Below are 27976 nucleotides of genomic sequence, written 5' to 3' on the forward strand. Positions count from 1 at the left end.
ACATACATATTGACGTAAACATATAATAAAAATACAATAATATAACATCACAACTAAAATTGAAACTCTAGAAATTGAATGTGTTGATATAACATTGCAGATATGCATAATAAACACAATAGCTATAATCGAGATCTAGGTTGATTATTAGATATAAGAGTTACATTTATAGAGCTAATAATGAAATTTAGAGTTTATATGTTGTCTATAACAATATTGTTATACACTCTAAAAACAACAAATTAAATTAAGATAAATGAGGTTGATTATTTCATACGAGAATTACTTGTACGCACACGACGACGAGAGATGAAAATTAGCAACGACAAGATGGGGATGAAAGAGAAGGCTGATTAGAGCAAAGATAGGGATAAGAGTATGAAAGAGAAAGAAGCGTAATTGTGAAAGTTTATAATTTTAATTAAAAAAATTGTATAAATGCAAATGTTTTAAAAAGAACGTAAATTTGCAAATAAAAATTTAAAAGACAATATTTCTGTCAAATTCTCTTAAATGGGGTCAATTTGACTAAATCGAAGACAAATGGCCAAAAATTAAATACTAAGAGTGAACCGAAATTAAATATGACAACTAATATTATGAAAAAAATGATTTACAAAGAAATTTGTCTCACTTGAGTTTTCCGGTTCAAGTGAACCCATCCGGTCCAATTGGTTCCCAAAGCATTAACCATCTTTAATCTCCTTTCTCCTCCCCACTACTACTACTACCAGAGAAATCCAATACAATACCCAGATCCAAATCACACACCACACCATAACAACATTCCTCGCACTCACACACACATTCATCTCTCCCTCCTCTCCTCTCTCTCCCAATCTCTCTTCCAATCTCTCTCTCAATCTTTTTCATCTCTCTCTCAATCTTTTTCATCTCTCTCCCCTCTCTCTCTCTCGTATTCATACATTTCACATACATATTGATGATACACAGATCATAGAGAGAGATGGATTCACAACCTTCCCAATCATCGGGAAGGTTCTCAGTCGACCAAATCAAAAACTCCCCAAGAAATTCATCTTCATCCTTCTCTCAAAGGCTCAGTTCATCCAACTCGCTATCGAAAACGCTCTCCGATACGCAAAGCCTCTCGGCGATCCTCAACAATCCTCAATCTAACTCCGATGCCACGTGGACAAGCTGGTGGTCGCCTTCCTCTGTCGAATTTGCATCGATTAATGTGTCGAAAGCTGGCTCGGAGATTAGTAAATCGCAGTTCGAGGCGTATTTGTTGTCGGTTTTCGAGCAGTTTAATCGGTTTAATGACATTCAATCGCATAGAATTAGGGAAAGTAGTGTTGAATTTGATCAATTAGGTGGAGGTCAAGGTGAGGCGTTGGTTGCGTGTTTACGAGAAGTGCCTGCATTGTATTTTAAGGAGGATTTTGAGTTGGAAGATGGGGGAACGTTTCGTGCTGCTTGTCCGTTTTCTACTGCTAATGAGAATTTGGTGTTGCAGGAGAAATTGTCACAGTATTTAGATGTTGTTGAGTTGCATTTGGTGAAGGAGATTTCGTTACGGTCTAATTCGTTTTTCGAAGCTCAAGAGCAGTTGGAAGGGTTGAATGTGAGGATTGTCGAAGGTTGTAGTAGGATTAGAGAGTTGAAAGAAACTATTAGGATATTGGAATCAGATTTGGTTGATTCTGCAAGGCAAATTCAGGAGCGTAATTCGACTAGGAGTAATTTGTTGGTTTTGCAACAGAAATTGAGGCTTATATTGAATGTCAATCACGCATTGTCCGCTCTTAAATTGGTGAGATCCTCATTCTTGTTGGCTAATTTAAGTGTAAGCAGTAGCTAGAAATTTGGGAAATTAAGTTGATGGATTTGGTTTAGACTGTCTAATGTATGCTTAACATTTAAGCTGGTGAGCTGTTTCTTGTAAGTATAATTTAATTGTAGTTGGAAATTTAGTAATTTGCAATGTTGGTTACAATATACTGGGAGTCATTAGGGAGTTTATGCATATTTTTGTTGACTGGGTAGGAAAACGTTTACCAAGTGAAGCATAATAAACTTGATAGTGATGTTTGGCAACGATACTGCTTTGAGTTGAAGTAAGGACTATTGATATAGTTGCATCTGCTAGTTATTTCTGTACTTCAAATTTTAATAGCACAAGTCATATGGCCCATGTCAGATCTGATAGAAGTTCTTACATTTTCTTTTACATATGAATGAAATCTATCGGAAGGCGCAAGTAATCCTTCCAAAATCAAAAAAGCAAGCTGAGAATTTTACAGTAAATATGATAACTCTTCGAAATCTGAAAGATAATACACAAAAATACACTTAAAGTATGCATGATGGAGGTCTATGTTGAAGCAAACCACATTGCAATATATATATATATATCTATATATATGTATAAATGTATATGTGTGTGTGTGTGTTTGTTTGTGTGTGTGTGTTTGTTTGTGTGTGTTTGTTTGTGTGTGTGTGTTAATATGTCGTCGGTTAAAAGTTGACCATTATATCCCTTGGTGATTACTTATTTTTCAAGTAAAATTTGCTTATATATTTTTTTGGATGCATATTTAGACCTTTCGTCTTAAAAATATTGAATCATGCTACAGTAACAAATAAGTCTAAAAATTCAGCAATGATGTAGGTAGTGTGGTAGTAAGTCTTTGTTTTAGGAAGAAATATGAAGTCTTTGGTTTAGTAAGAAATATGAGCGCTTTAAAAAAAAGTTAGAAATATGAGATGCTGATTTTAATGAAGGCTTTCTTTCACCTTTTTTCCTTGATTGCCAAATCACTTGGAAGGTAAGAGGGATTTACCTATTGATATCCCCCCTCATCATTTACAGTCATCATCCTGCAACTAATAATCTAAAAGCTATCCTAATAGAGTTTATCTGAAGTCTCACAAGTATGTAGTTTAGAGTTTTAGAAACTTTAAATATTTGCACGTCTATGCTGTTTAATAGTGCATGTATATATTAGTAGTCATTCCTTCTCTTATTGTTTGATTAAAATTTTATCTTTTTTAAAGAAGTTTTTTTGAATAAGTGGAGTCAATTCAAATTGCCCTCTTTCTTTTTTAGTGACAGAGGTAATGTTTTCTTTTTGGTAAAGGTCAATTACTAAATTGTTAATACTCACACACACATTTGACATTTGTCCCCACTGGGACTCAAACTCAACTTTTGTTACTAAGAAAGAGGTGTATTCACAAACCTAACGCCTTGCTTATTGACATAGTTGATGTTGCTATGAGTTATTTGTTCATGCAAGTTAAGCTTGGTCACATACTGTTCTATATCTGTTGACTAATTTTGTAAATGAAATTTCCAAATCTTTTTGGTGTGAGAAATTCATTGATACATGCTCTAAATATGTCGTCATATGAAATATATCTGCATTCTGCTGCAAAATTTAGACTATCATTAGGGCGTATATTTGCTATGACAGTAGTACGTCTTACTGTGAATTACGATGATAGTACGTCTTACTGATGACGAAGTATATTTGCTATCTGATTATTAGTGAAGAAAGTAATTTTTTTGATGTAATTGCTAATGTTGGTTAAAAGTAATTTTGTTGATTTTGAGCATATTAAGGTATTCAAGTGCTTGTAAATTTGATTTGTTTGCAGCTTGTTGCATCAGCAGATTGTGCTGGAGCTTTAGACATCACTGATGATTTGCAGCAATTACTGGTATTTTATAATCAAGGATCTTTTCTCTATTCTTATGTTTCCAGTGATTCTACTTTTTGACTAGTTCATACTACAGACTGGTCTACTTTTAGGGAATCATGAGATTAGTATTCATAATGTTTATGACTATGTTTGCTCTAATGTTGTTTTCTTTTATTATTTATGTTTAAGGCAGTTGGCAGTAGCCATGATGTTTAACTCTCTCTGCCCCCCCTCCCTCATAAACAAATGAAGCTCTTAATTACCTTCCCATAACAAATGAAACTGTGGTAACCAAAGTGAGCAGGAGAGAAAACTACTTAATATCAAAATAGAAGGGTCTACCTACGTGACTATATATCTAATACATCTGAGATTGTAGATTTTTCTATTGTATTACAATCCCCTTTTATCTTATATTTGTCTCCTATCATGTTTGTAGGATGGGGATGAGCTGACCGGTCTTCACTGTTTCCGTCACCTTGGGGATCATGTGAATGGTGCAATAGATTCTATAAACAGGTTACTTAACTCGTAGTTCTCATAATTTATATTTTTTTTATTTTCTTTCATCATTATGTTAAGTGTGTTACGTATTAAGATGTGCTTTCAGCCTTAAAATATAATCTGAAATAGTAAATGTATGAAGGCACTTCCAGGCCCCTACCGATTTATCTGTTAACCGTGGAGTGGTGGACTATTGCAGCAAAGAATAAGAAATAAAATACCCCGGTAAAATAGTAGTGGTTGTTACAGGTTCCCAAATCCCAATAATGGTTAAAACAATTTAACAACCTATTTTAGAAGGTGAACATCATAATATTTGGCTAACTACCACTGTGTAACACTGTTAGGAAACATAATAAATAGAATAAATATTAAGTCAGTTACGAATCTGAATAATTAGTGTGTGCATCAGTTATGGATTTCAAAGGGAGGATTTGGTGGGAATAATAATATTTTAGCTTTAATTTAGGGATTGTGAGTTGAGATTGGGGTTATAAATAGGGAAGCCATTTATATGTTTGAGGAAGGAAGAAATAAGATTGACTTATGTGTGTTTGTGGAGAGTGGGTGGTCTCTCGAATACCACCTAGTTGTGTGTGCGTCAATAAAAGAATTCGTTTCTTTTTATATATATATCCAAAGAGCGGGCCTAGACAGGTCCTAACAGTGGTATCAGAGCACCTCTGTTCTTGGGGCAACGACAAGTGCAAAACAAGTTGAAAATCGAATCGACGACTTCCAGGGAATTTTTTTTTTTTTTTTTTTTTTTTTTTTTGTAAAGATGCAAGCAAAATTTTTGAAGTTGGATATTGAAAAGTTTCAAAATGACATTTCTTTCCTCAAAGAAGGTATGGTTGCTATACTTGCAAAAATGGACAACTATAGTCGCAAGACTACTGGACCATTTTCGTCTGCTCGTGAGGATTCGCAAGGCTTGGAACAGGCCCAGAAGTCGGTCCACGAAACTGAGGAGAAGCTGAAGGGAGTAAAAGCGAATGATAGAGAACTTAAATCAGATTTTCAAAAAATTGATTTTGGAAAACTTCAAAAAGATGAAAGGTCTCATCAGCAACCACCAGTATTGGAGGTTTTAGGGCAGACTCCATTAAATTCTAATAGTGGCAACAACAAAGAACAAGAGACTTGTTTGTTTGATGTCTCATCGCCTCCAAGCTCATCCATGTACTCTTTATCACAAAGACTTGAAATATTCGAAGGCTTAAAACTTGAAGGTGGGTCGTTGAAGGCTGAAAGTTATTTTGACAGCTATTTTGAATTAGTAAACCTCTCAACACCAACTAAGAAGGTATGGTCGGCTGTAGTATACTTGAGAAATGATCTTTTGTTCTTGGACTATTGCGGGGAATATCAACGGCCTTCTTGTAACTGGGAGGAATTTAGAAAATTATTGGCGGAGAGGCAGGGGTTCTGGATTAGAAAGAAAAGGAAAAAGAAAGAATGAGACAATTTTCTCATTTGAACCTTGAGGACAAGGTTCAAGTTTGGGCGGTGGGTAATGTTAGGAAACATAATAAATAGAATAAATATTAAGTCAGTTACGAATCTGAATAATTAGTGTGTGCATCAGTTATGGATTTCAAAGGGAGGATTTGGTGGGAATAATAATATTTTAGCTTTAATTTAGGGATTGTGAGTTGAGATTGGGGTTATAAATAGGGAAGCCATTTATATGTTTGAGGAAGGAAGAAATAAGATTGACTTATGTGTGTTTGTGGAGAGTGGGTGGTCTCTCGAATACCACCTAGTTGTGTGTGCGTCAATAAAAAAATTCGTTTCTTTTTATATATATATCCAAAGAGCGGGCCTAGACAGGTCCTAACAAACACCACTAAAAGCCATTATCAGATTTATAGTCAAGTCCAAGTAATAAACCAGCGTGTACTGGAAATTAATAGCAACACGTATTTAACATTTTGAAATATGATTCTTCCATTTATGCTGTCTGCACGACACTGTTTATGTTATCTGCACAACACTTGTAGGACCTCTGGTATTTGTGTAGGTCTACTGAGAATCTTAATGTTTTATGAATTGACAAAAAATTCTTTTCATGCAATTGCATAATTATTAGTTATATGCACAAGGCCCCTTTGTCTTTGGATTGAAAAATCTACGTCTAATGAGCATGTAGCATAGTCTCCATCTGTCAACTTCATGTGTCCTGGTTTAGTTCAACTTCAAAAACTTTTGTTAGAAACTGTTTTCACCTGGCTTTTAGCAGTCCCATGCAAAGATGTTATTGTTCATTAGTCATTATTATCTTGCAACCTTTTATACAGATAAAGTTACTGTATGCGTACTTTAATATGTGTGTGTGTCGCTCTTGCTCTAGCAGTATCTCCCTTGCCCCCTTAATGAGATGTTAAAGGTTCAGGCCTTGTCAAAGGCAAAGTGTGTTCAGTTAAAGAAATAATAAACAAATTCATGTTTATAGTTTGATCAGATATTCATATTCATGAATCCTTTTAATCAATAGTAACATGTGTATGTAGAAGTTCACTACTCCGTAGACATGTGTTGTTTGTCTGAGTGATCACGTGACTTATCAAATTCATTCTTGTAGCATTCTTTCAGCAGAATTTATGCGGACATCCATACAAGATACTGGAGATACAGATGCGATAATATTAGTACAATCAAAAGCAAAGGCAACATCACTCACAAATGGGATAGATGATGATGTAAGCCCAGTGATATTTAATTTATTATACAGTACTTTGAAATTTATTTATCTGCTGTGTTCTTTCATTATATAGACTTTTTGTGGTTTCGTAGACCAAGTTTTCTTGAGAAGTTGAGTGCGTAAATTTCTGTTACAAGGAAGAAGGGTGGAGGGATTATTCAGTTGTATTAATTTTATATGAATTTTTCGGTGAAGTTATCTGTTACCGTTATGCACGCAAGGAAGCCAGGCTTTAGAAGTAATGGGTCTTTTTGTGTAAAAATCTGCAGTTACTTTTAAGTTCAAATTTTGAGAAGTAAGAAATAGGTACTTGTTTGCAATTTGCTATTGGCTTCATGAAAATGGATCTTATCCTTTCTTAATGTAACTTCTAGTATTTTCTTTCTTAATTTTCTTTTATATAGTACAAGTTATATGTTACTAATGAACTATCCAAACATATAGTAACTTTTAAGTAAAATATTTCTTCTACCTCTAAGATATTATCTTAACATCAAATCACCACTAAATTTCGTAAAAGGAAGGCGAACGGACACAAAACTATAGTTATTGGCATTAAATGATCTTATCCTTTTTTAAGACTGCTGGCTTTTGTTTGCTCTTACACTTGCTCTTTTACATATGGTTTTTTCATCTATGCTTGTTTCATCTATGGTTTATGAAATAGTAAATTTTAATTTCAACCATAGTTGTCAAATTTTCAGTTTATCAGACGCTGAAACAGTTTTTTTATTCCGAACTCTGTTATCTTCTCATCTTGGTTAAATCGGTGGTTTTAGTTCTTAACTATACAACTGAAGAAAAGCTTACCAAGCTGTTGAGAAAATATTTTTTATATTTGTGATTACCTTCATTCAAGAAGCTGCTAAATAAACAACTATGGCTATATAATACATCTCAATGAACAATACACGGAATGTTATCTTGCTAGCTGAAATCGATAGTTGATATAAATCTTTAGGTTAATGTGCAGTATCTTAACAGCTTTACAGGTGCAACTGTGTACTAATAAATAGAACTGATATGATGCAGGTTAAAATTGATGAAGAAGAAACATCTAATATTCGAGATCAGCTACTTCCACTTATTATTGGTTTGCTTCGAACTGTGAGTATATATCTCGTGCTCCTGCGTGTTATATGGTTATATATAGGCAGAGTGTTATTCCACTATAAATATTCTTATAATAAAAATTAGAAATTAAAATAAAAAATTCTAAATCACGTTGAAATATAGGAGATATGGTATGCAAATCATTCATTGGGAGATGGACAAAAATACAGTGAAATCGGATTTTTAAAAAAACTTACCGTTTGACGGGAAAAATTAAATTAAGAACGGAGGGGAAAAGCCGAGATTCTCTGTGGCACGGTGTAGTTTAATTTTGTGTGCTGCCTGTAGGGGGGGGCATTAGATTAGATTGATCTAAAGGTGTAGATTAGTTTCTAGTTTTCATTTTAAGCTTTATTTCTATTTGAACAAACGCCTATACAAGCATAAGTATGTGACTCTTCAAATTTGGATGATATATGATAATGAATTGGAAAGATGATCTGCAAATTATAAGTTACGAGAACTGCTTATGTAAGACCCTTCCCCGTTCTTAGCCATTTACTGCATGTAAAGATGTTGTAACACTCCTTTAAGTAGAAAAATACTTGAAAATTGGTCAATATAAAAGAAAAATACGGAGTGGCTGATAACCACTGACATGCAGTATGTGTAAGCCCTTGTTAGTTTTTTACTTTCAAGTCTCTTCTCAATAGCGTTTTCGTGGCGTGTTTATATTATACATGGCTTAGTTATTGACTTGCTGTCCTGCAACCTTTTCTATGGAGAGCTTAATGCAAATTTGCTGTTTGTTATTTCAATACTAAAGCGTAGCTTCTATTTCAATCCTTTCATTATTACTTAAAATGATATATGTTCTTTGAGCAGCTGAGTTGTTAACTGACCTGCTAATCTATGATATTTTTAAAACAAATAGTAAATGGACAGTGTCTGGAAATGGACTTTATGATTGATAAAGGACCAATTGGTAATTATTTTCCATTTTACCAGTCCTCCTGATACCAGAAAGTGGTTCTGTAATTGCTTACTCTGCTTGCTAAATTGGTTTCTCCTCTTTGTAAAATCTTATAAAAGCATCTGTTTTAGCTCGTAGCTCGTTTCAGTAAATCTAGGTGCTCAAGTTATAAAATTAACTATATACAACGACTTGTTGCAGGCAAAGCTCCCAACTGTTTTGAGATTATACCGTGATACACTTACAGTTGAGATGAAATCTGCAATTAAGATGGTAGTTTCAGAACTTCTTCCGGTTCTTGTTTCGAGACCATCAGACTCAGATTTCACTCAAGGAGAAAGAGTTGTGGATTCAGATAGTGAGTTAGCGTAAATACTTTTTTTAGCTGTATATACACGTCCTCCTGTCTCAAAAGGTGTTCTTGTCAAAATTTGCATGCACACTAAACCAATTCCACTCGCTCATTAATCTGACTTTTGGTGCACATCTCTCATTATGACTATCTTGGACATTCTTTTGGGTCATCCATTTGTTCTTTCACTCATTTTTAAGACTGGGGAAGAATATTTTGAGATGGATTATTATCTAGTATGGTATAAAATGTTTTGTTTGATTGCTTATTGTTTGGATATTAATTTGGCTTAGGTGGAGGCTCGTCACTTGTAAGTAAGCTTAAAACCCTGTCATCGGACAACTTTGTTCAGCTATTGAGGACTATATTCCGGGTTGTATGGGTAATGTCTACCTTTACGTTGCTTATATTCCAAGTTTCTGTTTTTTCATGATATTGTGTTTTACATGTGTCAGATATGTTTGGTAAATACTTGCATGGGTTTATATAATGCGGTGGAAGTGGTTGTAGATTCTGAACTACACCAATTTCCTTAAAACTTTATGATGAATGTGATTAATTGATTACTGATCACTAACTAGGATAATATGTGGAAGAATGAAAAAGGTGTGATTTACGAATCTTGTTTTTTTAACGGTAGTCCCAAGTGATAAATTACGACTAATTTGCTTGGAATTTTCCTGGTCCAAATTTTACGTTAGACATGTAAGTTTTTTATAGCCTCAGGAGTGACTCTAGAATGGTACTGGTAGAGTTAAAGTCAGTCTGGGGTTTCTTTATTTGTAAATCTATCCCATAGAAGTAATTGTATCCAAGTATTTCTATATATAGGGGTAACCAAAGCCTTCCTCCAACATAGACTGGAGAAAGTACAAGATGATCTGTGCTTCAGTGACGGAACCGGGAAAGCATTGAAACTATATGCAGCATTTAGACTCCCATATGTTCCTTTTACTTTCTTTTTGTTAGGTTTGCAACTTGCAGTACTGCTTCTCACAGATTAATTTCTTCCTTTTGGTGATGCTGATATATTATTACTGGTATTGCCTAATTAATACCAGTATGCATGATTTGGTCAAATACAAAAGCTAAATTTGCACCTCCAGTTCACCATATATATAGTTTTCGGGAATCAAGTAACAGGATTTCTTTCTTTTAGTGAATGCAGGCACACTTGGTGCAGGCGGCTGAAGTAAAAAAAGCCATTGAATGGATCATGTGCAATCTCGATGGTCACTATGCTGCTGACTCGGTAGCTGCTGCAATTGCTGTTGGTGCAGTAAATGCCGAAGCATCTCAAGAGACTAATGCTCAAGTTTCATCGTTTCTCCCATATCCTCTGCAAAGAAGAGGTGCAGTGCCTCCTTCATACCAGGGGAGAGTAAACGATGCAACTTCTCCATCAAATGTGTCAAGAAATTTCCGGTAACATATTCTCAATACATGGATATATTCTCTGTAAATGTTGTCAATATGTCATCTACTCATCTGCACTGTATATCTGGGATGTTGATTTGATTCTAAATAACTGCTGCGATGTCACAAATTATTAGGCTGGATAAGTCAGGCGTAGCCAGTTTAGACATTCCCCTCTTTTTTTTTGAAGTGTAAAGGTAACTGAATCAATCAAGTACTTTAATGTTTTACAACGATGTAAGGGAAAGAAGATAATTGATGGAAACACATTAATAGAAAGAAAGTATCATTATTTAGTAATCAGTTACATTAGTTTTAAATAACGTGGGGATTACCATACTTATATAGAAATCTAAATCTAAAGTAGCTTGGCAAGTATTACAACTATATGTATCCTAAATTAAAATTTTAATTTAAAATCCTAACTAAGTGATACTTTATAAAATGCCCATAACTGCTTATATTAAATTTTAACTTATATATTATAATAATAATAATTATTATTATTATTATCATAATCATAATTATACTAGTATAACCAAATTGATTTTAATTGGTGTTGGTAGATTTCACTTACTACCTGGACAAAGTATAGCAGTTTATATATGGGTTAGCCAAATTGAAGCTTAAAAATGAAGTGAGCTGGTTGGTTTTTGTTAAGAAAACTAAAATAAAATCGTTTTGGTTTATTTTGTAAACGGGTTCAGTTGAACCGAACCGTCCAAACTATATTTTATTCATGTTAAGTGTTAATACCCTTATATAGGTCATACACCTGAAGACATGTCAGTATTTATCACTTTATTACACCGATCTTTTCATCCTCAATCTTTGCTCTCTTTTGTAAACTTTAGATCTATTCAATTCTCTAAAATTCTGGATTAATAAACAACACATAGTCATTTTTGCATTCTTATCAGTATATGATACCTTCTTTCTCTTTGTGATCTTTTACAAGTAATTCATTTTCCTTTTATACAGCTGAACCGACCAATTTTTTTTATTAATATAATTCATTTCAATACACTTATATATGTCATACACTTTAAGACTTTTTGGTAATATTTGTCACTTTATTGCACTGACTTTTTCATCTTTGGTCCCTCCTCTATGAACTTTAGATCCATTCAGCTCTCTATAGTTCTTGGACTAATATACAACAGTCATCTTTGCATTCTTAATCTTATCAGCATGTGATGCTCCTTCCTCTTTGTTTCCCGTTACAAGTCATCACTTTCCTTATATAGAATCATCTGTTTAATTGCTCTTCTTATATCTAAGAAGCAATTAATATGAAATTACCTCTTTAATTTTTCCGCACAAACATAGTTTTTTTTAGGTATTTTGATATCTTCCAAGCATTTGTTGCCTAATTTATTGAAATTAATTGTCTAATTCTCTTTTGGAAAGAAATTACGAGGATCTTATTTTTCACATGAATCTTGTATCTCTTATTTTAGAAGTGATTTTCAGAGGATTCCGAGCAGGTCTACAAGATTGGGAAGGTTTGGGATTAACTAAATTGTTTTTGGCCGGTTCAGTTTAAAATATAATTTGTTTGCTTTGGTTCAGGAAAATCAAAGATCGGTTTTTTTGTTAGTTTGGTTCATTTTTGAATATAAAAGACCTTTTGCACATCCTAAGTGTATGACATTTTGTATGAAAAGTTTGTTAAAGTCTTAATTTTTGAGTTTATTCTTTTTCTAGCCCCCCCCCCTATTTTGCAGGCTTTTGCATTTTTTTCTAATTTTATTGGTTTGGAATGTTAATAATTACCTTTTGCAGATCCGGGTAGCTGGAATAAATGTTTGTAAAATATATAGATGTAAAGTAAGAAAATGATGTTGTACATTCATTAATCAAAAATAATGTGAACTAGAGAAATTATATCTAGCAAATCTCTCCCAACACACTATGATCTATAAGGACAATTGTCTAGGTAATATGTTCTGTTAAAATTGTCATTAAATTGAAGCCTTAGACTGATTTGAAACATAACACTTGGAATGGTTGGTGTTGTCTCTAAATTATAATAATTTACCTCTAAAGGGTTGCATTTCCCTAATATTAGTCCGTTTGGACCTCAACACATGAAAATTAAGGTTGAGGAGTGGAGTACTCAATCCGATTCTTGGCCCATATGGAGTCTGAAATGATAATCTAAATGGCCAATAAAATGACACTGTTGCATAGTTTCTATATTTATTTTAGCAACAACTGTACAAAATAAGAATGTTTATTAGCTTTGCCTGGTTACATGGGATGAGCTGCTTGAAAGTAAATTTATGATCAAGCCTGTAACTATATTTTTGCTTGTATATTTTTTGAACTTAACTATATTTTAAAGTATACAAGTCAAAAGTATGATGCACCTTTATGTGCTTGGATATCTATTTTCATGATATGGATTCCATGAGTTTAATAACTCACCATCATGTATAAAATTGTATATTTCCACAGGGCTGATGTCTTGAGAGAAAACACAGAAGCTGTCTTTGCTGCTTGTGATGCGGCACATGGAAGATGGGCGAAGCTCCTCGGTGTTCGTGCAGTTCTTCATCCAAAGTTGAGGTTGCAAGAGTTTTTAAGCATGCACAATATCTCTCAGGAATTTATAACTGCAACAGAGAAGGTATATTTTGTTTGTTGCAGTTTTTTTATGTTTCTTTCTTACAAAATCCCGTAAAGTTTTACTTGGTCTACATTTGCGGTTATAATTCATGTTATGCAACATAACAGATTGGTGGAAGGCTGGGTTATAGCATTCGTGGAGCTCTGCAATCACAGGCCAAAGCCTTTGTGGATTTTCAGCATGAATCTAGAGTTAGTGTTTTTCCTAATGGTGTTTAATTCTTGTAGGAAGGTAAACTCATATAGCTAGTTGATTAACAATATCCTGGTTGCCTGTAGATGGCTAAAATAAGAGCAGTACTTGACCAGGAGACATGGGCGGAGGTAGATGTTGCTGATGATTTTCAGGCCATCACTAATTCTTTGTATTTTGAGGAGTCTGTTGATGGTGATGATTTAGATGATGCTTCACATAGTATTGCAAGAAGCGAAAATGAAACTGTGTCAAGCAATATCTCATTGATAGCAGATGGCCAAGTAACAAATTCTGTACAACCCATCCACCGTACTAACTCTACTGAAGTATCTCCAGATATTACGGCACCAGTAAATGCTTCCTCCTCAACTAGGCCAGTTGATAGTACTTTGTCAGCTCCAACTAACAGTGCTAGTAAAAAGGATCGAACGCTTACCTTTAGAGGTGTAGGATATCACATGGTAAACTGGTAAGTTCTCTCAGCTACTTTCCCCCCCCACATAAATTCACCTCAAATCTTCCTTGTTTGTTCATCATTAATACTATCGTCATTTATGCATAATGACTTGTTTGATAGCAACCTAAATACTTTTGAAACATCTAATTGTTGTCATCAACGAATATTCTAGTCCCAGCAGTTAATTTTGCAGCTTCCCTATAAATCGAAATATTGTTATTCATATCTGTTCCGTCATAATCCTGTCATGTATGCTGTTTAAAAATGTATTCAATGTGATATATTTATAGTTTATGGTTAGAGTTCTGTCTCGAAGAGCCTTCATTTCTTTATATGTAACCACTTTGTTTGCTGGTTTAAGATAAAATGATTGTTCATTTTTACTTTTCAGCGGCTTAGTCTTGCTGAAGATGTTGTCAGAGTACATTGATATGAATGATTCTTTGCCAGCGCTTTCTGCCGAAATTGTGCAGCGTGTTGTTGAGCTCTTGAAGTTCTTTAACACAAAGACTTGCCAGCTTGTTCTTGGTGCTGGGGCCATGCAGGTATTCTACATAAGACAGTAATTCGCCCTTCTGTATGACTGCAGTGTACTTTGTACTATTAAAATAAATTGAAACAATATGCTAGTCATTTAGCCCACTGATGACATATGTTTATAAGATGATTTTTTTAGTGTCTCATCCACTGGATATTTATTGAATGGTGTTGGTCGGTTTGCCTTTCTTTAGTATGTAAATCAACTTATACTGCAGTTTTATTGATTTCACGAGGTCCGTGATTCAGCAATCATTGATTGATCAAATTTTCAGGAACCAGATTAATAATATGTTAGAAATATGGACGACCGAGTCTGTTAGAGGTGTCTAATGTCTTGTCTATAAACTGATTATTATGTATGTGAAAATAATAAAATGATATACTGAATCTTCAATCAGGTAATCTTTTGCTTTGAACCTGCGAAGTATCACTAATTTGTATTGTATGGTTATTAATCAAAATTAAAGCTCTACGTAAATAGATTGGATGTTCTTCCTACTGCAGGTATCTGGTCTGAAGTCTATCACTTCCAAGCACTTGGCTCTAGCGAGTCAGGTTATAAGCTTTACTTATGCCATTATACCTGGTAGGTGATGAATTAAATACCACTAGTTACCTTATTGTTTGTCCAAGTATTATTGTGCAAATCAGACTATGTTATGCTTCATTAGTTATTGTGGCATTTGCTAGTGAAGTGTGAACGTTAATGCTGTTATTACTTTATTAATTTCACTAATTTCTTTTGATAGGCAGATATTCACTTTTGCATGTGTATATAGTATGTCGTACCTATGCATGTTTCTCTATATGTTTATATGTGGATTTCCATGACCAGCGTAAGAGCTGCACGTGCTATTTTTTAGTGGTTTTCAACATTTAAAATAGAAGTTGCTGTTGGAAATTAGGAGATTAAAATATTTCATAGGATACTTGACTGAAGACTAAGAGCCCGTAAGAGTATCACAAGCATGTTCGTTGTTTCATAAGACACATAATCTTTTGCAATTCAATATTAACAAGGGACACCGGATACTGGAAATTACTAGGTGTGTTATATTAATCACACTTCTCTACTTATATTTTTTCTTAAAAAGAAAACATGAAAAAAGGTTTGATGACAACATATAAAAATTTAGGTGATTAGAATATATGTAGCTTAGTAAAATTCAAATGCTGAGCGAGTAGTGGTCCAAAGACCAAACTATTTGCTTTTATGATTTATCAGTAGGTGAAGTGTAGACGAAAGTATGCAGAATGCACTACTTCAATACTTTTGGCTATTTAAGTACTCCTTTTCGGAATTTGTGCATTTCAATTAACTATTCTATTAGCATTTAATTGCAGCTGGAGGATGATTAATGAAAGAAAGTTACTCTGTCAGATATATGTATATCTGAAGATGTATGGTTTACATTCTACTCACTATGTCATTATCCCGGGCCTTTTTTATTTCAAGTTTCCGTCAAAGTTGTAAATTTAGCAGTTTTTTTGGACTACAGGATAAATCAATTAATGAATGTTCGATAAACGATTAACCTCATAAAGTAAATAATATTTTTCGGTCTTGACATAATAGTGATGGTATATTTTTAACCTCGATAAATGAATATAATTTTCCGGTTCATGGGTATTCATTTATCGAAGTTTTACTGTACTGGGTAAATTTTCTAGTTTGGCTTCACTTTAAACCATTAAGTAGTGCATTAATTCTGATTAGATCTTTTTGACTTATTGTTGTGAATATTCAAGAAATCAGGAAGATTCTCTTCTCCAAAGTGCCCGAAACACGGCAGCCCTTGCTAATGGCAGAAATCGATCGTGTAGCTCAAGTAAGTTGGAGCAGTTATTACTCTCTATAAAGAAAATTGATGTATTGGCCCAAAAGTTGCACATTACTTGGGGTTTTTCTTCTCTCGTTAATCTTACATCTCTGCTTAATAGGATTATAAGGTTCATCGAGATGAAATTCATACAAAGCTTGTTCAAATTATGAGAGAAAGGTTGCTGTTTCATCTCCGTAGCTTACCACAAATTGTTGAGAGTTGGAACAGAACTGAAGATACTGATTCACAGCCAAGTATTTTTGCTCGGTCTATTACAAAGGCAAGTGTTATAATTACTTTACGTGGCGTGTTTTCATGCATTTTATCAACAATTTGTGTCAGGTGGTAGAGTCTTAGCTTATTTGGGTTGTAGCTTTATTATTTTCTTGGAAATTGTCTCAAACAATTACTGCTTCTGTTGTTTATTCTTCTGTATTTCATGTATTTGAGGGCCATTTGCAGGAAGTTGGCTATCTTCAACGTGTCTTATCGCGAAACTTGCACGAGGCTGATGTTCAAGCAATATTCAGGTAAGGCTGCAAATGCACATCATAACTTATAATTCATGGTGACCGCCTTTCTAAAAAAAGTTCTTCACAAATAAAATAAAGGTTAGTGTCTCAAGTTGAATTTACTTGTTGAAAAGTCCTTGCTCATTTTGATATTTGACTTGGTCAAACTAGCTATATGTTGGCAAAGTACAGAAGCTATGTTAATATTAAATAACTGCAGACCCTGTATTGGCCTCGCTTCTGCAGACTTGCTAAAACTTTGTATTGCTATCCACATACATATTTAAGGGACAAATTTACCTTCTCAAAATTTCTACAAAGAACATCACTTTATAGTGCAACAATGGTGGAGAAAATACTCTGGTAACATGTGACCAGCATGTGTATTTGTGTATGTCTATATTAAATTATTATAATTTTTATACGTGCAGCTGATATAAGTATTGATAAATATAACCACAGTAAGGTAACAGCTGGAGCCTGCCTTTAGGTATTTCATGTGACATCCTATGCGTAGACATAGAGATGGTAGTTTGACTAGTTTCTCACTGCTAATAGTCTTAGTAGTATTTAGTAAACAATATACCCACTTCAGTAGATAGTTCCGTAATCAATAGTTTTAAATCTATCATATTTACTTCGTGCTGTTTTAAGAAATACTAAATATTTTCGGATACATCATTGTTTTTTATATAGCAAGTTGATTTACATTACTGTTACTGTATGTAACTTCACTTGCCTATGGAAAGGGTACGTGATAGTGTTTGATTAAAAATTTAAGAAAGTGTTGGTGTTCATTGGGGGGGGGGGCACTCATAGCAGGTGGTGCTTTGAGCATTATGAACTTTTCTGAGTTTTTTTCCCAATCTTGCTGCTTTAAAATGGCCTACGGTGTTCCAATTTGCAGGCAAGTGGTGGTAATCTTCCACACACACATTTCAGATGCATGTTCTCTATTAGAGATTAGCACACCGCAAGCGAAAAATCGGTACACAATCTGTTATAAATATTTGTATTATGCCACTTTGTTTGAAGTTGTGATTATCTTTGTTAGTCATGTTTCCTCCTTGCTGTTTTATGTGCCAGGCTGTATTGTGACCTCCAACACATTCTTGGATGCATTAGATCACTGCCTTCGGATGATTTGAATAATTCTGAAATTCCCAATAGGGGGAAGCTCGATGATTTTATTGTACAAAAATTTGGTGGCGGAGATAGTTGATAAAAGTTGATGTATAGTTGTAAATTGATTTTATTTCTCAACGACCAGTTTTCACTGAACTATGATGGTATAAGAGAAGCTGCTTTTCAGCTGTAGTGCAGGTACGGGGCTATTAACTGTTTAGTGTCTTGTGTATGATTGTTTACTTCTACGTATTCTTGTTTCCTGTTAATTACATGTTGTATGAGCAGAACAATTTTATAAGTGAAGGGGAAAATTTAAACAAAAAATGGGAGGACCGAGAAATTTATACTTTTATCCAAAAAAACAGGTGTTTGTTATATTTCCAGAAACATGTTCTCTTGATTCCTAATTATAGCCATTATTTCTTGTTAAGGACTTGCATAAGATTTGCAGGACGTAACTTAACAGATAAACCTCCAAGTAATATATGTGACCGCTAGACTAGGTAAATATCAGTAATAATATTGTTTGTAGGAAACCTATGACACCATCTCAGTGATGTACTTATTGTTGTTTCTTTGACTACTGATCAGTGTTGCCCTTGTTATAGGATTCATTAGTTTTCTACATATTACTTTTAATTCTTAAGGATGACGTTGCAAAAAAAATCTGCTCAGTCCTTTGGTCTCTTATATTTTCTGCGGTAACATAGTTGACCAAGTGTTGCATAACAACTTATAACTATGAGATTCTAACAAGATCACACTATTTCAGGTGTTCTGTTTTAATAGCAGTTTCTCAAGACACGCCATTGGTAGTTGTCCGGCCTTCCAAATATTGTTCCCATGATTGTAATTGTGGTATAGCTGGGAATATTGTATCATTTGTTTCAGAAAGAACAAGTATGGTGATTTTCCAAGTTTACCTTCTGTTCTTTTTTTCAAGGAGGCTCAAATCATTTCCATATAGAGTTAAATTGTAACAATCTTTATTTTTACAAAAATGTATTTTATTTGATATAGAAAGTATTTTATGCTGTTTTTGACGGATAAGGACCCGATTCTTGATGAGTTATGAAACAATGTTTAGAGTAGGCTTATATGATAAGGTTCCCATGGTCTTGTTTCGTTTTTTTGGGTGTGGTAGGGTTTACTGAAAATGTACTTGCATGGATGTTGCAGCAGCTGAATACCTGAGAAGGTGAAATCTAGCTTTCTATCTGTTTGTTGTAAACTTCGACGAATGGTCTCTCTGACCTTGTGTTTTAAAAATTCTGCTGAGTGTAAAGGGAGAGATCATTTCATCTTTTTAATTTGGTGTTTTTCTACCTTTAACCTAAAGTGTCAACATCTCTACACACACGCCATACAATTGTGCAGGTTAATGTTAAACAGTTGTTCAGGTTAATGTTAATTCCTCTGGTAGATATTACAAATAGAATTAATTGAAGTAAACGTTGCATTCATTAATTAGCTCAAATCACACTACAGAGCATGATGAAGATCCGAATTCAGAAGGGACATATTTTTTGTTGAACATACAATCAGCATCAAAATAAGGGGAAATGGATTTTTTCGTCACCCAACTTATCGTGTTTTTAAAAATTTACGTTCAACTATTTTTTTTTCTTTTACTCACTAATATTAGGTTCGTATTTGTTTTTAGTCACTAACGTTAGGTTCAAATTTGATTATTAGCATTATGTCAAATTTTGGTAGCATTATTAAAATATAGTGGTAGTCTGTAATATTTTAATGATTTGATATATATCTATATCTTTATATATGGTACACCATAATTGCACAAGACGTTTATCTTAGTGATGAGAGTTTGACAAGCATTTTAAGGCTCCTAAAAGATGTTGTTTCATGAATTATTTTTAATTTTTTTTCTTCTAAATAATAATTTAATGTTTAAATTTTTATATACAAAAAAAAATCTTAAAAATAAGTTATAAAACTATATTTGTAAGATAAATATCTTGTGAGAGTTATTTGATTTAATACCAAATTCACATTATTACAACATTATTATATTTTTGTATTTATATATATACTTGTTTCATGATTCTATTAGAATGAATGAGTAGTTTTGATTTTGGGTCGGTAAGATTTGCATGAAAGAGTTGTGATTGGTGATTTTATTGGGTTTTTGAAAGTGCCGTTTGGTAAAATATTGATATGTAAATTTTTAATTTTTTATAAATACTTTATGATCAGTTTGCTAATTTGATTATATTGAATTTCTTATTTTTTTATTTCCCAATAATTTTCGTACGGATTGCGATGGCTCTTCCTAATAATTTTGGTTTTGAGCTTAGTACCTCATCTAAAAAGTAACAGACATATATGAACTGATTTATGCGTCTGTTTACAATGTATATACATCTGATATATGTATCTAGCAAACTCAGACACATATAAGCTTTCTTATAAGACACATATGACACTTTTTGTACTAGTTATCACTATATTTTAATAATGTTATAGAAAATTGACAAAATACTAATAATCAAATCTGAACCTAACGTTTGTGGCTAAAAAAAATCCGAACTCACATTAGTGAAAAACAAAAAAATTTATAATTGAGTGGTAAGTTTCTAAACATACAATAAATTGGGTGACGAAAAAATTTATTTTCCCTCAAAATAATGAAATATCATTGCACTGGGAAAAGTTTTTTTAATGCAAACTGCAATGTTGCAACCTTTGCACAAGGATATCATATGGATGTTATTTTCCTAATGAGTAAATTAACTTGCAAAATGTAAGGCGCCGTTTTTAGGAGTGAACACAGAGCAAGGAAATAATTTAATCGATGATTAGGGTTTTTAAAAGAATCTTTAATTGGTATTCAGAAGTTCAATTGTATAAATAATACTGATTCAGCAGTCAATGGTACTTAATACATAAACCCAGAAGTTGAATTGATAATAATGAGAAGTGCTGGACAAATATCGCATACCTTTTAACGATATGTATCGAAGATGGTACTGTTGGATACTCAACCATTATAATGTATTCCCTTCGTCCCTAAAAACGTTTCATATTTGTGTTGTACACGTTTGTCAATGCAGACTTTTGATTATTAACATCTTTAAATTCGTATTAGTATTAAATATAAAAATTTTACTATATTAAAGTACTGATAAATACGAATCCAACGAGATCACTCATGACTATATTTGATATTATAGATTAGACGTAAATTAATAGTCAATCGCTTACCGTGAACAGTACCAAAAATCAATATAAGAAGAACAAAATGGGAATACCTTTTTAACGATTTGTACCGGAGATTACTGGATTATATAATTTTTGTGTCATCCCAAGACATGTGGCCTCATCGAAGGAGACCCAACAGCAAGACTCCAAGAGCTATCTCCTCGACATTCCATAGCGCGCCTTTTTTCACAATTTTGGGTGCGCATACTACAAGTCCAAATAATTATTCTCTTTCTAAGAGATTGTCTTCGAACATTTACTTAGATCTTTGGCTAATTCTTTTTGTATATATCATTATCATCCATAAACTCTAAGTGTTAAATTTTGTATAAATTTCATCAACATTAATTTGGCTAATGGTTCCATTTTATTAGGACATGACAGAATATACTAAGATATACATTGGTTGAGATCTTGTCCATCTTGGGGGAGATCAAGAACTCGACTTTGTTGTGTATAATTAATTAGTAAAAGAATATAATATATAGGGTTTTAATCAAATAGAAACAGTTTTATAATAAAAATTAGAAATTAGCCAAATTCATTTAAATTAGAACGGCCCAGCCCATTACATCAGTCCAAATTACATATTAAAAAAATACATACCTTGATATATATACACAGCAGCAATACATCTCGTCAACACAAACACACACATTATCTTTGATCACCATCTTCATCTTCCATTACAACTAGTCATTCAACCCCACCATCTCCAAACTACCCCGCCATCATCTCCGATCTAATTCCGTCGGTCACCATCACCAAATACTAAACTTTTCAATTCTTTTCAATCTTCATCGCTTTCATAAATTATGACGACTTCTTCTTTCTTCTAGGCGATCTTCAGTTATCTTCATTTTATAAATCTAATTATATTCGCAGATTACCAGATTTAACCTTCAAACACTATTATATATTATATAAATCACAAATTTGTATAATATGAATCAATAATTTATATTACAGAAATTACTACGTTGTCTTACTGAAATTAACAAATATTACACGCAACGCATAAATATACCAAACTTACTTTTCTTGGAATGATAGAGGAAAACACCGCTCTGGTGGTTGGTTATAAACCATTAAGATATGATAATTAGAGTTTTGTATGTTAATTAACATGATTTTGTTAATCTTATTTGTTGTGGATTTATATTAGAGATGAAAAATGATGAGAAAATCGGAAAAGAAGAGGGGAGGGAGATGTAAGTCGCCAGAAATGATGAGATGAGGGTTACATGTGGTCTGAATCTGGGTGTTGGTGGGTGGGATTTTGAATATTGCGATAAAATGGGGGGGGGGGCAGATCATAATATATAAAACCATTAAACATGTGGTGGAAGTGGGATTGGATAGGGGTTGGGGTGGGGGTAAAATGAAAGCGGGGTGGATGGGTAGTATAAAATAGGAGGTTTCTAGTTGTGAATACAATCTGCGATTAATACATATAAATCAAATAAGTATGTGCGTGAGTAAACGAAATAACAGAGAAAGAAAGGATATAAACAAAGGGAGATCCTCTAGTCCAGTTGAAACTGTCTCCTTAAATTTATTTCGCATCTCAACGTATGTGCGAGTCGATAGCCTCCCAGGATAAAACGAGGCAGCGGCGGCGTTACGGATAACGAGCACCTTCAGCGAGTTTGAACGGTTACGAAACTATCACCGAGAGAGAGAGGTAGGGTTGGTGTTTAGGAGGACGACTGTGTATTCTGAGTGAGTAAACCCTAAACCCAATAGCGAAAATATATAGGCTTAGAGAAACGTGTGCACTACTTCTCTTATTTAATTAAACGCGTTAATTAAATTTAATTCGAGAGTCAATTATTATTCGTAATTGAATCGAATTATAACTGTCAAATCAATTCATATTCGTATTTATAAAATAAATACTGAATAATGAATATTTATTTAAGAGCCCAAGCCCAGTGGAAAATTAAATTAGCAAAACTAGTCCGTGATTATTCGGACCAATTTTCTGCTACATTCGTGTCCGCACGCTGCACACGCGAGCAAGCCCGAAGGCTTCGCAAGCCTCGAATTACCCCTCGAAATTCCATAATTTGCACCCCCCCTCACACGCACGAAGGAGATGAAGCAACACCTTACTAACACTTTTAAACACTACTAAAGTGTTGTGCTATATAAAGCAATGGAAACCCCTTTTCCATTTCAATGTGGGATACAAGTTTTGACATCTACAATTCCACCTTCAAGTGATCTACTTTGAATGATCGTATCTCATTCATCCCTTAACCATTTTGACTGTTTCAAAGTCCCTCGGAAAGCTCTCACGGAGGAGAACATACTCCAAGCGACACTCACTCAAGAACGACTTAAAATGACTTGACAATGTGGGGCTCAATACCCACATTTTCCAACAATCCCCCAAATGGATGAGATTGATATTTCAGTAGCACACACCAGACAGACAGACACGGAGTTTGACTTGGTGATAGTTTTTTCGATCAGATATAACATACGATAGGTAGAGAATGCTCATTGAACCTTCGCTCGACTAAGCATACCGACTTTACTGGTAGACAGTAGACGTGTTTGTCCTTGAACTGTTCGACCGTTTGTGTAAACGATGATATACTTATCACTATATTGTTTCTGACTCATTCAACTCTCATGCGTATGTCCATTTTGGCCATGGAACATCGTCCTGGTTCTGCAGGAGTTTCTAAAGAATCGTGCCTCGCAATTCTCCTCTGAAGCGGCCCCACTTCTCTCCCACATAGGTGATCTTTATCTTATAGAGTAACCCGCGTTTACTCAACTGAATTCCATGTGTTCACTCCTGAACTCCATGTATTCATCAAAGATCATTAAAAGCTCAAAGCTCAACCTCGTACCTTACGGGTCTCACCGTTTCCTCATCATAGGAACAGGCCAGGGGTTACCCCCACAGTGATTTGGTCATCATGATTTAGTTGTCCCATTGAACCAAGTTCTTGTGATCTCCAGTCAACAATGGTTGGGTGTCCACCATGATGCCGTTTAGCAATAGGCTTAAGGCCCATCCCTCTCGATGATTTCTCAACTACTTCTCTTGATAACCCTTTGGTTAGTAGATCCGCGATATTATCTTTTGACGGTATATAGTCAATAGTGATAATTCCGATTGAGATCAATTGTCTAATGGAACTGTATCGTCGTCGTATATGATGAGACTTTCCATTATACATCGTGCTTTGTGCTCTGCCAATAGCGGATTGACTATCACAGTGAATCCCTATTACAGTTACAGGCTTTGGCCATCTTGGAATATCCTCCAGAAACTGACGTAGATATTCAGCCTCTTCGGCGCATTTATCTAATGCCACAAACTCAGCATCCATCGTGGAATGAGTTATAACCGTTTATTTTGAGGATTTCCATGATATTGCCGCTCCATCTAATGTAAATACATAGCCACTCATAGACTTAAGTGCTTTCTTGTTAGATATCCAGTTTGCGTCAGTATATCCTTTTAATACTGCTAGGTATCTTCCATAATGCAGTCCATAGTCTTGAGTTCCCCTCAAGTACCTTAGTACCCTTATGATCGTTTTCCAGTGATCAGCTCCCGGATTACTCGTAAACCTACTCAACTTGCTAATTGAGTATGCAATGTCTGGTCTTGTACAACTCATGAGGTACATCAGACTACCAATTATCCTCGAGTATTCCAATTGGGAAACAACTACACCTTTGTTTTTGGATAGGTGCAAAGTCATATCCACAGGTGTCTTAGCTTTCTCAAAGTCATCCTTAAGAAACTTCTCAAGGATCTTGTCAACATAATGTGCCTGACTTAATGCGAGACCCTCTGATGTTCTAGAAATTTGAATTCCCAAAATTACATTTGCTAGTCCCATGTCTTTCATGTCGAATCTTGATTTCAACATGTCATTGGTAGATTTGATCACTTTATCATTGCTTCCGGCAATAAGTAGATCATCTACATATAGTGTCATCATGACATAGCCACTCTCGTTATCCTAGTAATAGGCACAGTTATCACATTCATTAATTTTGAAGCCATTGGCCAGCACGACCTCATCAAATTTTTCATGCCATTTCATAGGCGCTTGCTTCAAACCATACAATGATTTCACCAATCTACAGACTTTTCTTTCTTGTCCTGGGATAACAAACCCTTCTGGTTGTTCCATATAAATTTCCTCATCTATGTCTCCATTTAGGAAAGCTGTTTTCACATCCATTTGATGTACAGTTAGATTACGTATTGCAGCAATAACAAACATCATCCTTATGGACGTTATTCTCGTTACAGGAGAATATGTATCAAAGTAATCAAGGCCTTTTTGTTACTTGTATCCTTTAATCACAAGTCTGGCCTTATACTTATCAGTAGTGCCATCAGTTTTCAACTTCTTCTTGAAAACCCACTTGCTACTTAATGGTTTGCAATCAGTTGGCAAGTCCACTAATTCCCAAGTATGATTCTGCATAATTGAATCAACTTCATTCTTGATGGCCTCTTTCCACATAGGCCCATCAGGTGAGTTAACCGCCTCCTTATAGGTTTTTGGGTCACCTTCTTCGAGCAAATAGGTCATAAAATCAGACCCATAGGATTTCTCCGTTCGTTATCTTTTGCTCCTTCTCACTACCCCCACATTTTCGTCTTCACTTTCGTCACTCTCATTATCGTCATCTACAGACTCATGAGATCGTTTAGACTTCGTAGGTTGTTGGTTTCCTGGATTACAGGGAAACATCATCTCAAAGAATGAGGCATTCCTTAGTTTCATAATGGTATTCTTTTGAATATCAGGAATCTTGGATTCATGAACAAGAAACCGATATACAGTACTGTGTGGAGGATATCCGATGAAGATACAATCCACAGTCTTAGGACATATCTTCACCTTCTTCGGTGTAGGGATCAGTACCTGTTAGATATATTTGATAATGTCATGGCTAATATGTTTTATGTTTAGATTTCAGATCTTATTTGAACAGGACAAATCAGTACTTAACTGATCAGTACTTATACTGGACGACAGAACTTAAGGGATATCAGTACTTATGTTATCGAAAGATAAGCATCAGGAGATAGATATCAGAACTTAAGTGCTGAAGGACGATCAGATAAGGACAGTAGCTGATTGAAGTTAAGAAGATCAAGATGAACATAAGAAGAGATATGCATGAAGAAGGAATTTCATAAAGAATGGAATACTTGGAATAGAAGATATCTGATTGATATATTTTAGGAAGCAGAATTATATTCCATATCAATTAGCGATTATCTTGTAACTGTGTAGTATATAAACACAGACATAGGGTTTACACTATAAGTGTTATCATTATCGAGAATATTATTTACTATAACCCTAGCAGCTCTCGTGATATTTTGTTCATCACTGAGAGATAACAGTTCCAGATTGTAACAGAGTTTATTGTTTCAATAAAGTTTGTTTTCTGTTACATAAGTTCTTGAAGTTTGATTTGATTGTAATAAACACTGTATTCACCCCCTCTACAGTGAAAGTGTGACCTAACAAGTGGTATCAGAGCCTTCTGTTAACACACATACAGTTAAAGATCCAAACACAATCATGTCTGACACAGAAACTCCAACTAAGCCTACCAAAACTGAGGAATCATCAAAGACATCAACTCAGAGTCGATATGAGACTATCAGAGTTCCCATATTGAGACCATCTGAATATCCCATATGGAAGGTAAGGATGACCATGTTTCTGGAAGCAACAGATCCAGAATACCTTGATAGAATCAAGGAAGGGCCTCACAAACCTACCAAGCGCGCTGTTGTAGTTGCAGGTGAAGCAGCAATGACCGTACCAAAGGAAAAGAGTGATTACACTGCTGAAGATATAGCATCTATTGCTAAGGATGCCAAGGTACGACACTTATTGCATAGTGCCATTGATAATGTAATGTCAAACAGGGTAATCAACTGCAAGACTGCTAAGGAGATATGGGATGCACTAGAGACAAGGTGTCAAGGAACTGAAACAGTTAAGAAGAACAGGAAGACAATACTCACTCAAGAGTATGAACACTTTGACTCTAGGACTAATGAGTCGTTGACTGATGTATATGATAGATTTGTCAAACTCTTGAATGACTTTTCATTAGTAAATAAGGAGTATGATCTTGAAGATACAAACCTTAAATTCCTGTTAGCTCTTCCTGAATGTTGGGATTTGAAGGCAACAACAATAAGAGACAACTACAATCTTGATGAAATAACTCTTGATGAAATCTATGGAATGTTCAAGACTCATGAACTTGAGATGGAACAAAGAAGCAAGAGGAAAGGAGGAAAGTCAAGGACAGTTGCTCTCAAGGCTGAAGAGGAATCCCCCAAACCACCTTCCTCAAAGAAAGACAAGGGTAAAGCTCTTATCATAAAGTCTGATACTGAGTCATCAAGTTCTGAGAGTGATGATGACTCAGATTCTGAAAGCTTGCCTGAAACTGATGCTGATGAGGAGATGATGAAGCTGTGTGCTCTTATGGTGAAAGGAATCACAAAGATTGCATACAGGAAGTTCAGGAAGGGAAAGAAGTTTTCCAGGAAAGGCATAAGTTCTGATAAGAAGAATTTCAGAAGATCTGAAGGAAGAGGAGGAAAGTCTGATAGAGGAGATTACGCTAATGTTAAATGTTATAATTGTGGTGAGAAAGGCCACATATCTCCTGATTGCAAGAAGACCAAGAGTGACAAAGGCAAAGCTCTTGTCACAAAGCAGAAAAGCTGGACAGACACCTCAGACTCTGAAAGTGAGGAGAACTATGCATTGATGGC

At 34.5% G+C, this 27976-nt stretch overlaps 1 protein-coding gene across 2 annotated transcripts; it reads left to right on the plus strand.

The window, feature by feature from the left end:
- The first annotated feature begins 701 nt into the window (after positions 1 to 701).
- LOC141675190 (vacuolar protein sorting-associated protein 54, chloroplastic) lies at positions 702 to 19176 on the plus strand. 2 transcript variants are annotated; one of them, XM_074481902.1, is made up of 19 exons: positions 707 to 1777; positions 3625 to 3687; positions 4109 to 4188; positions 6758 to 6875; positions 7910 to 7984; positions 9105 to 9261; positions 9549 to 9637; positions 10424 to 10680; positions 13132 to 13303; positions 13411 to 13494; positions 13582 to 13967; positions 14347 to 14500; positions 15000 to 15081; positions 16245 to 16324; positions 16437 to 16602; positions 16785 to 16848; positions 17738 to 17818; positions 17917 to 18153; positions 18731 to 19176. In XM_074481902.1, exons 1-18 carry the CDS (start codon positions 968 to 970, stop codon positions 18050 to 18052), a joined length of 3054 nt encoding a protein of 1017 aa, XP_074338003.1. In that variant the 5' UTR covers positions 707 to 967; the 3' UTR covers positions 18053 to 18153; positions 18731 to 19176. The 2 variants fall into 2 exon arrangements, with proteins under 2 accessions (XP_074338004.1, XP_074338003.1); XM_074481903.1 differs by lacking the exons at positions 16785 to 16848; positions 17738 to 17818; positions 17917 to 18153; positions 18731 to 19176 and having other exon boundaries at positions 702 to 1777; positions 16252 to 16324; positions 16437 to 16575.
- The last annotated feature ends 8800 nt before the right edge of the window (positions 19177 to 27976 follow it).

The sequence above is a fragment of the Apium graveolens genome, chromosome 7, assembly GCF_009905375.1.
Source record: "Apium graveolens cultivar Ventura chromosome 7, ASM990537v1, whole genome shotgun sequence".
Lineage (NCBI taxonomy): Eukaryota > Viridiplantae > Streptophyta > Magnoliopsida > Apiales > Apiaceae > Apium > Apium graveolens.

Excerpts from the sequence above, each read along its gene's own strand:
- LOC141675190 (XM_074481902.1), top strand. The coding sequence starts at position 968 with ATGGATTCACAACCTTCCCAATCATCGGGAAGGTTCTCAGTCGACCAA. Across the intron at positions 4,189-6,757 it reads GCAATAGATTCTATAAACAG|CATTCTTTCAGCAGAATTTA; the intron begins GTTACTTAACTC and ends TCATTCTTGTAG. Across the intron at positions 17,819-17,916 it reads ACACCGCAAGCGAAAAATCG|GCTGTATTGTGACCTCCAAC; the intron begins GTACACAATCTG and ends TTTATGTGCCAG.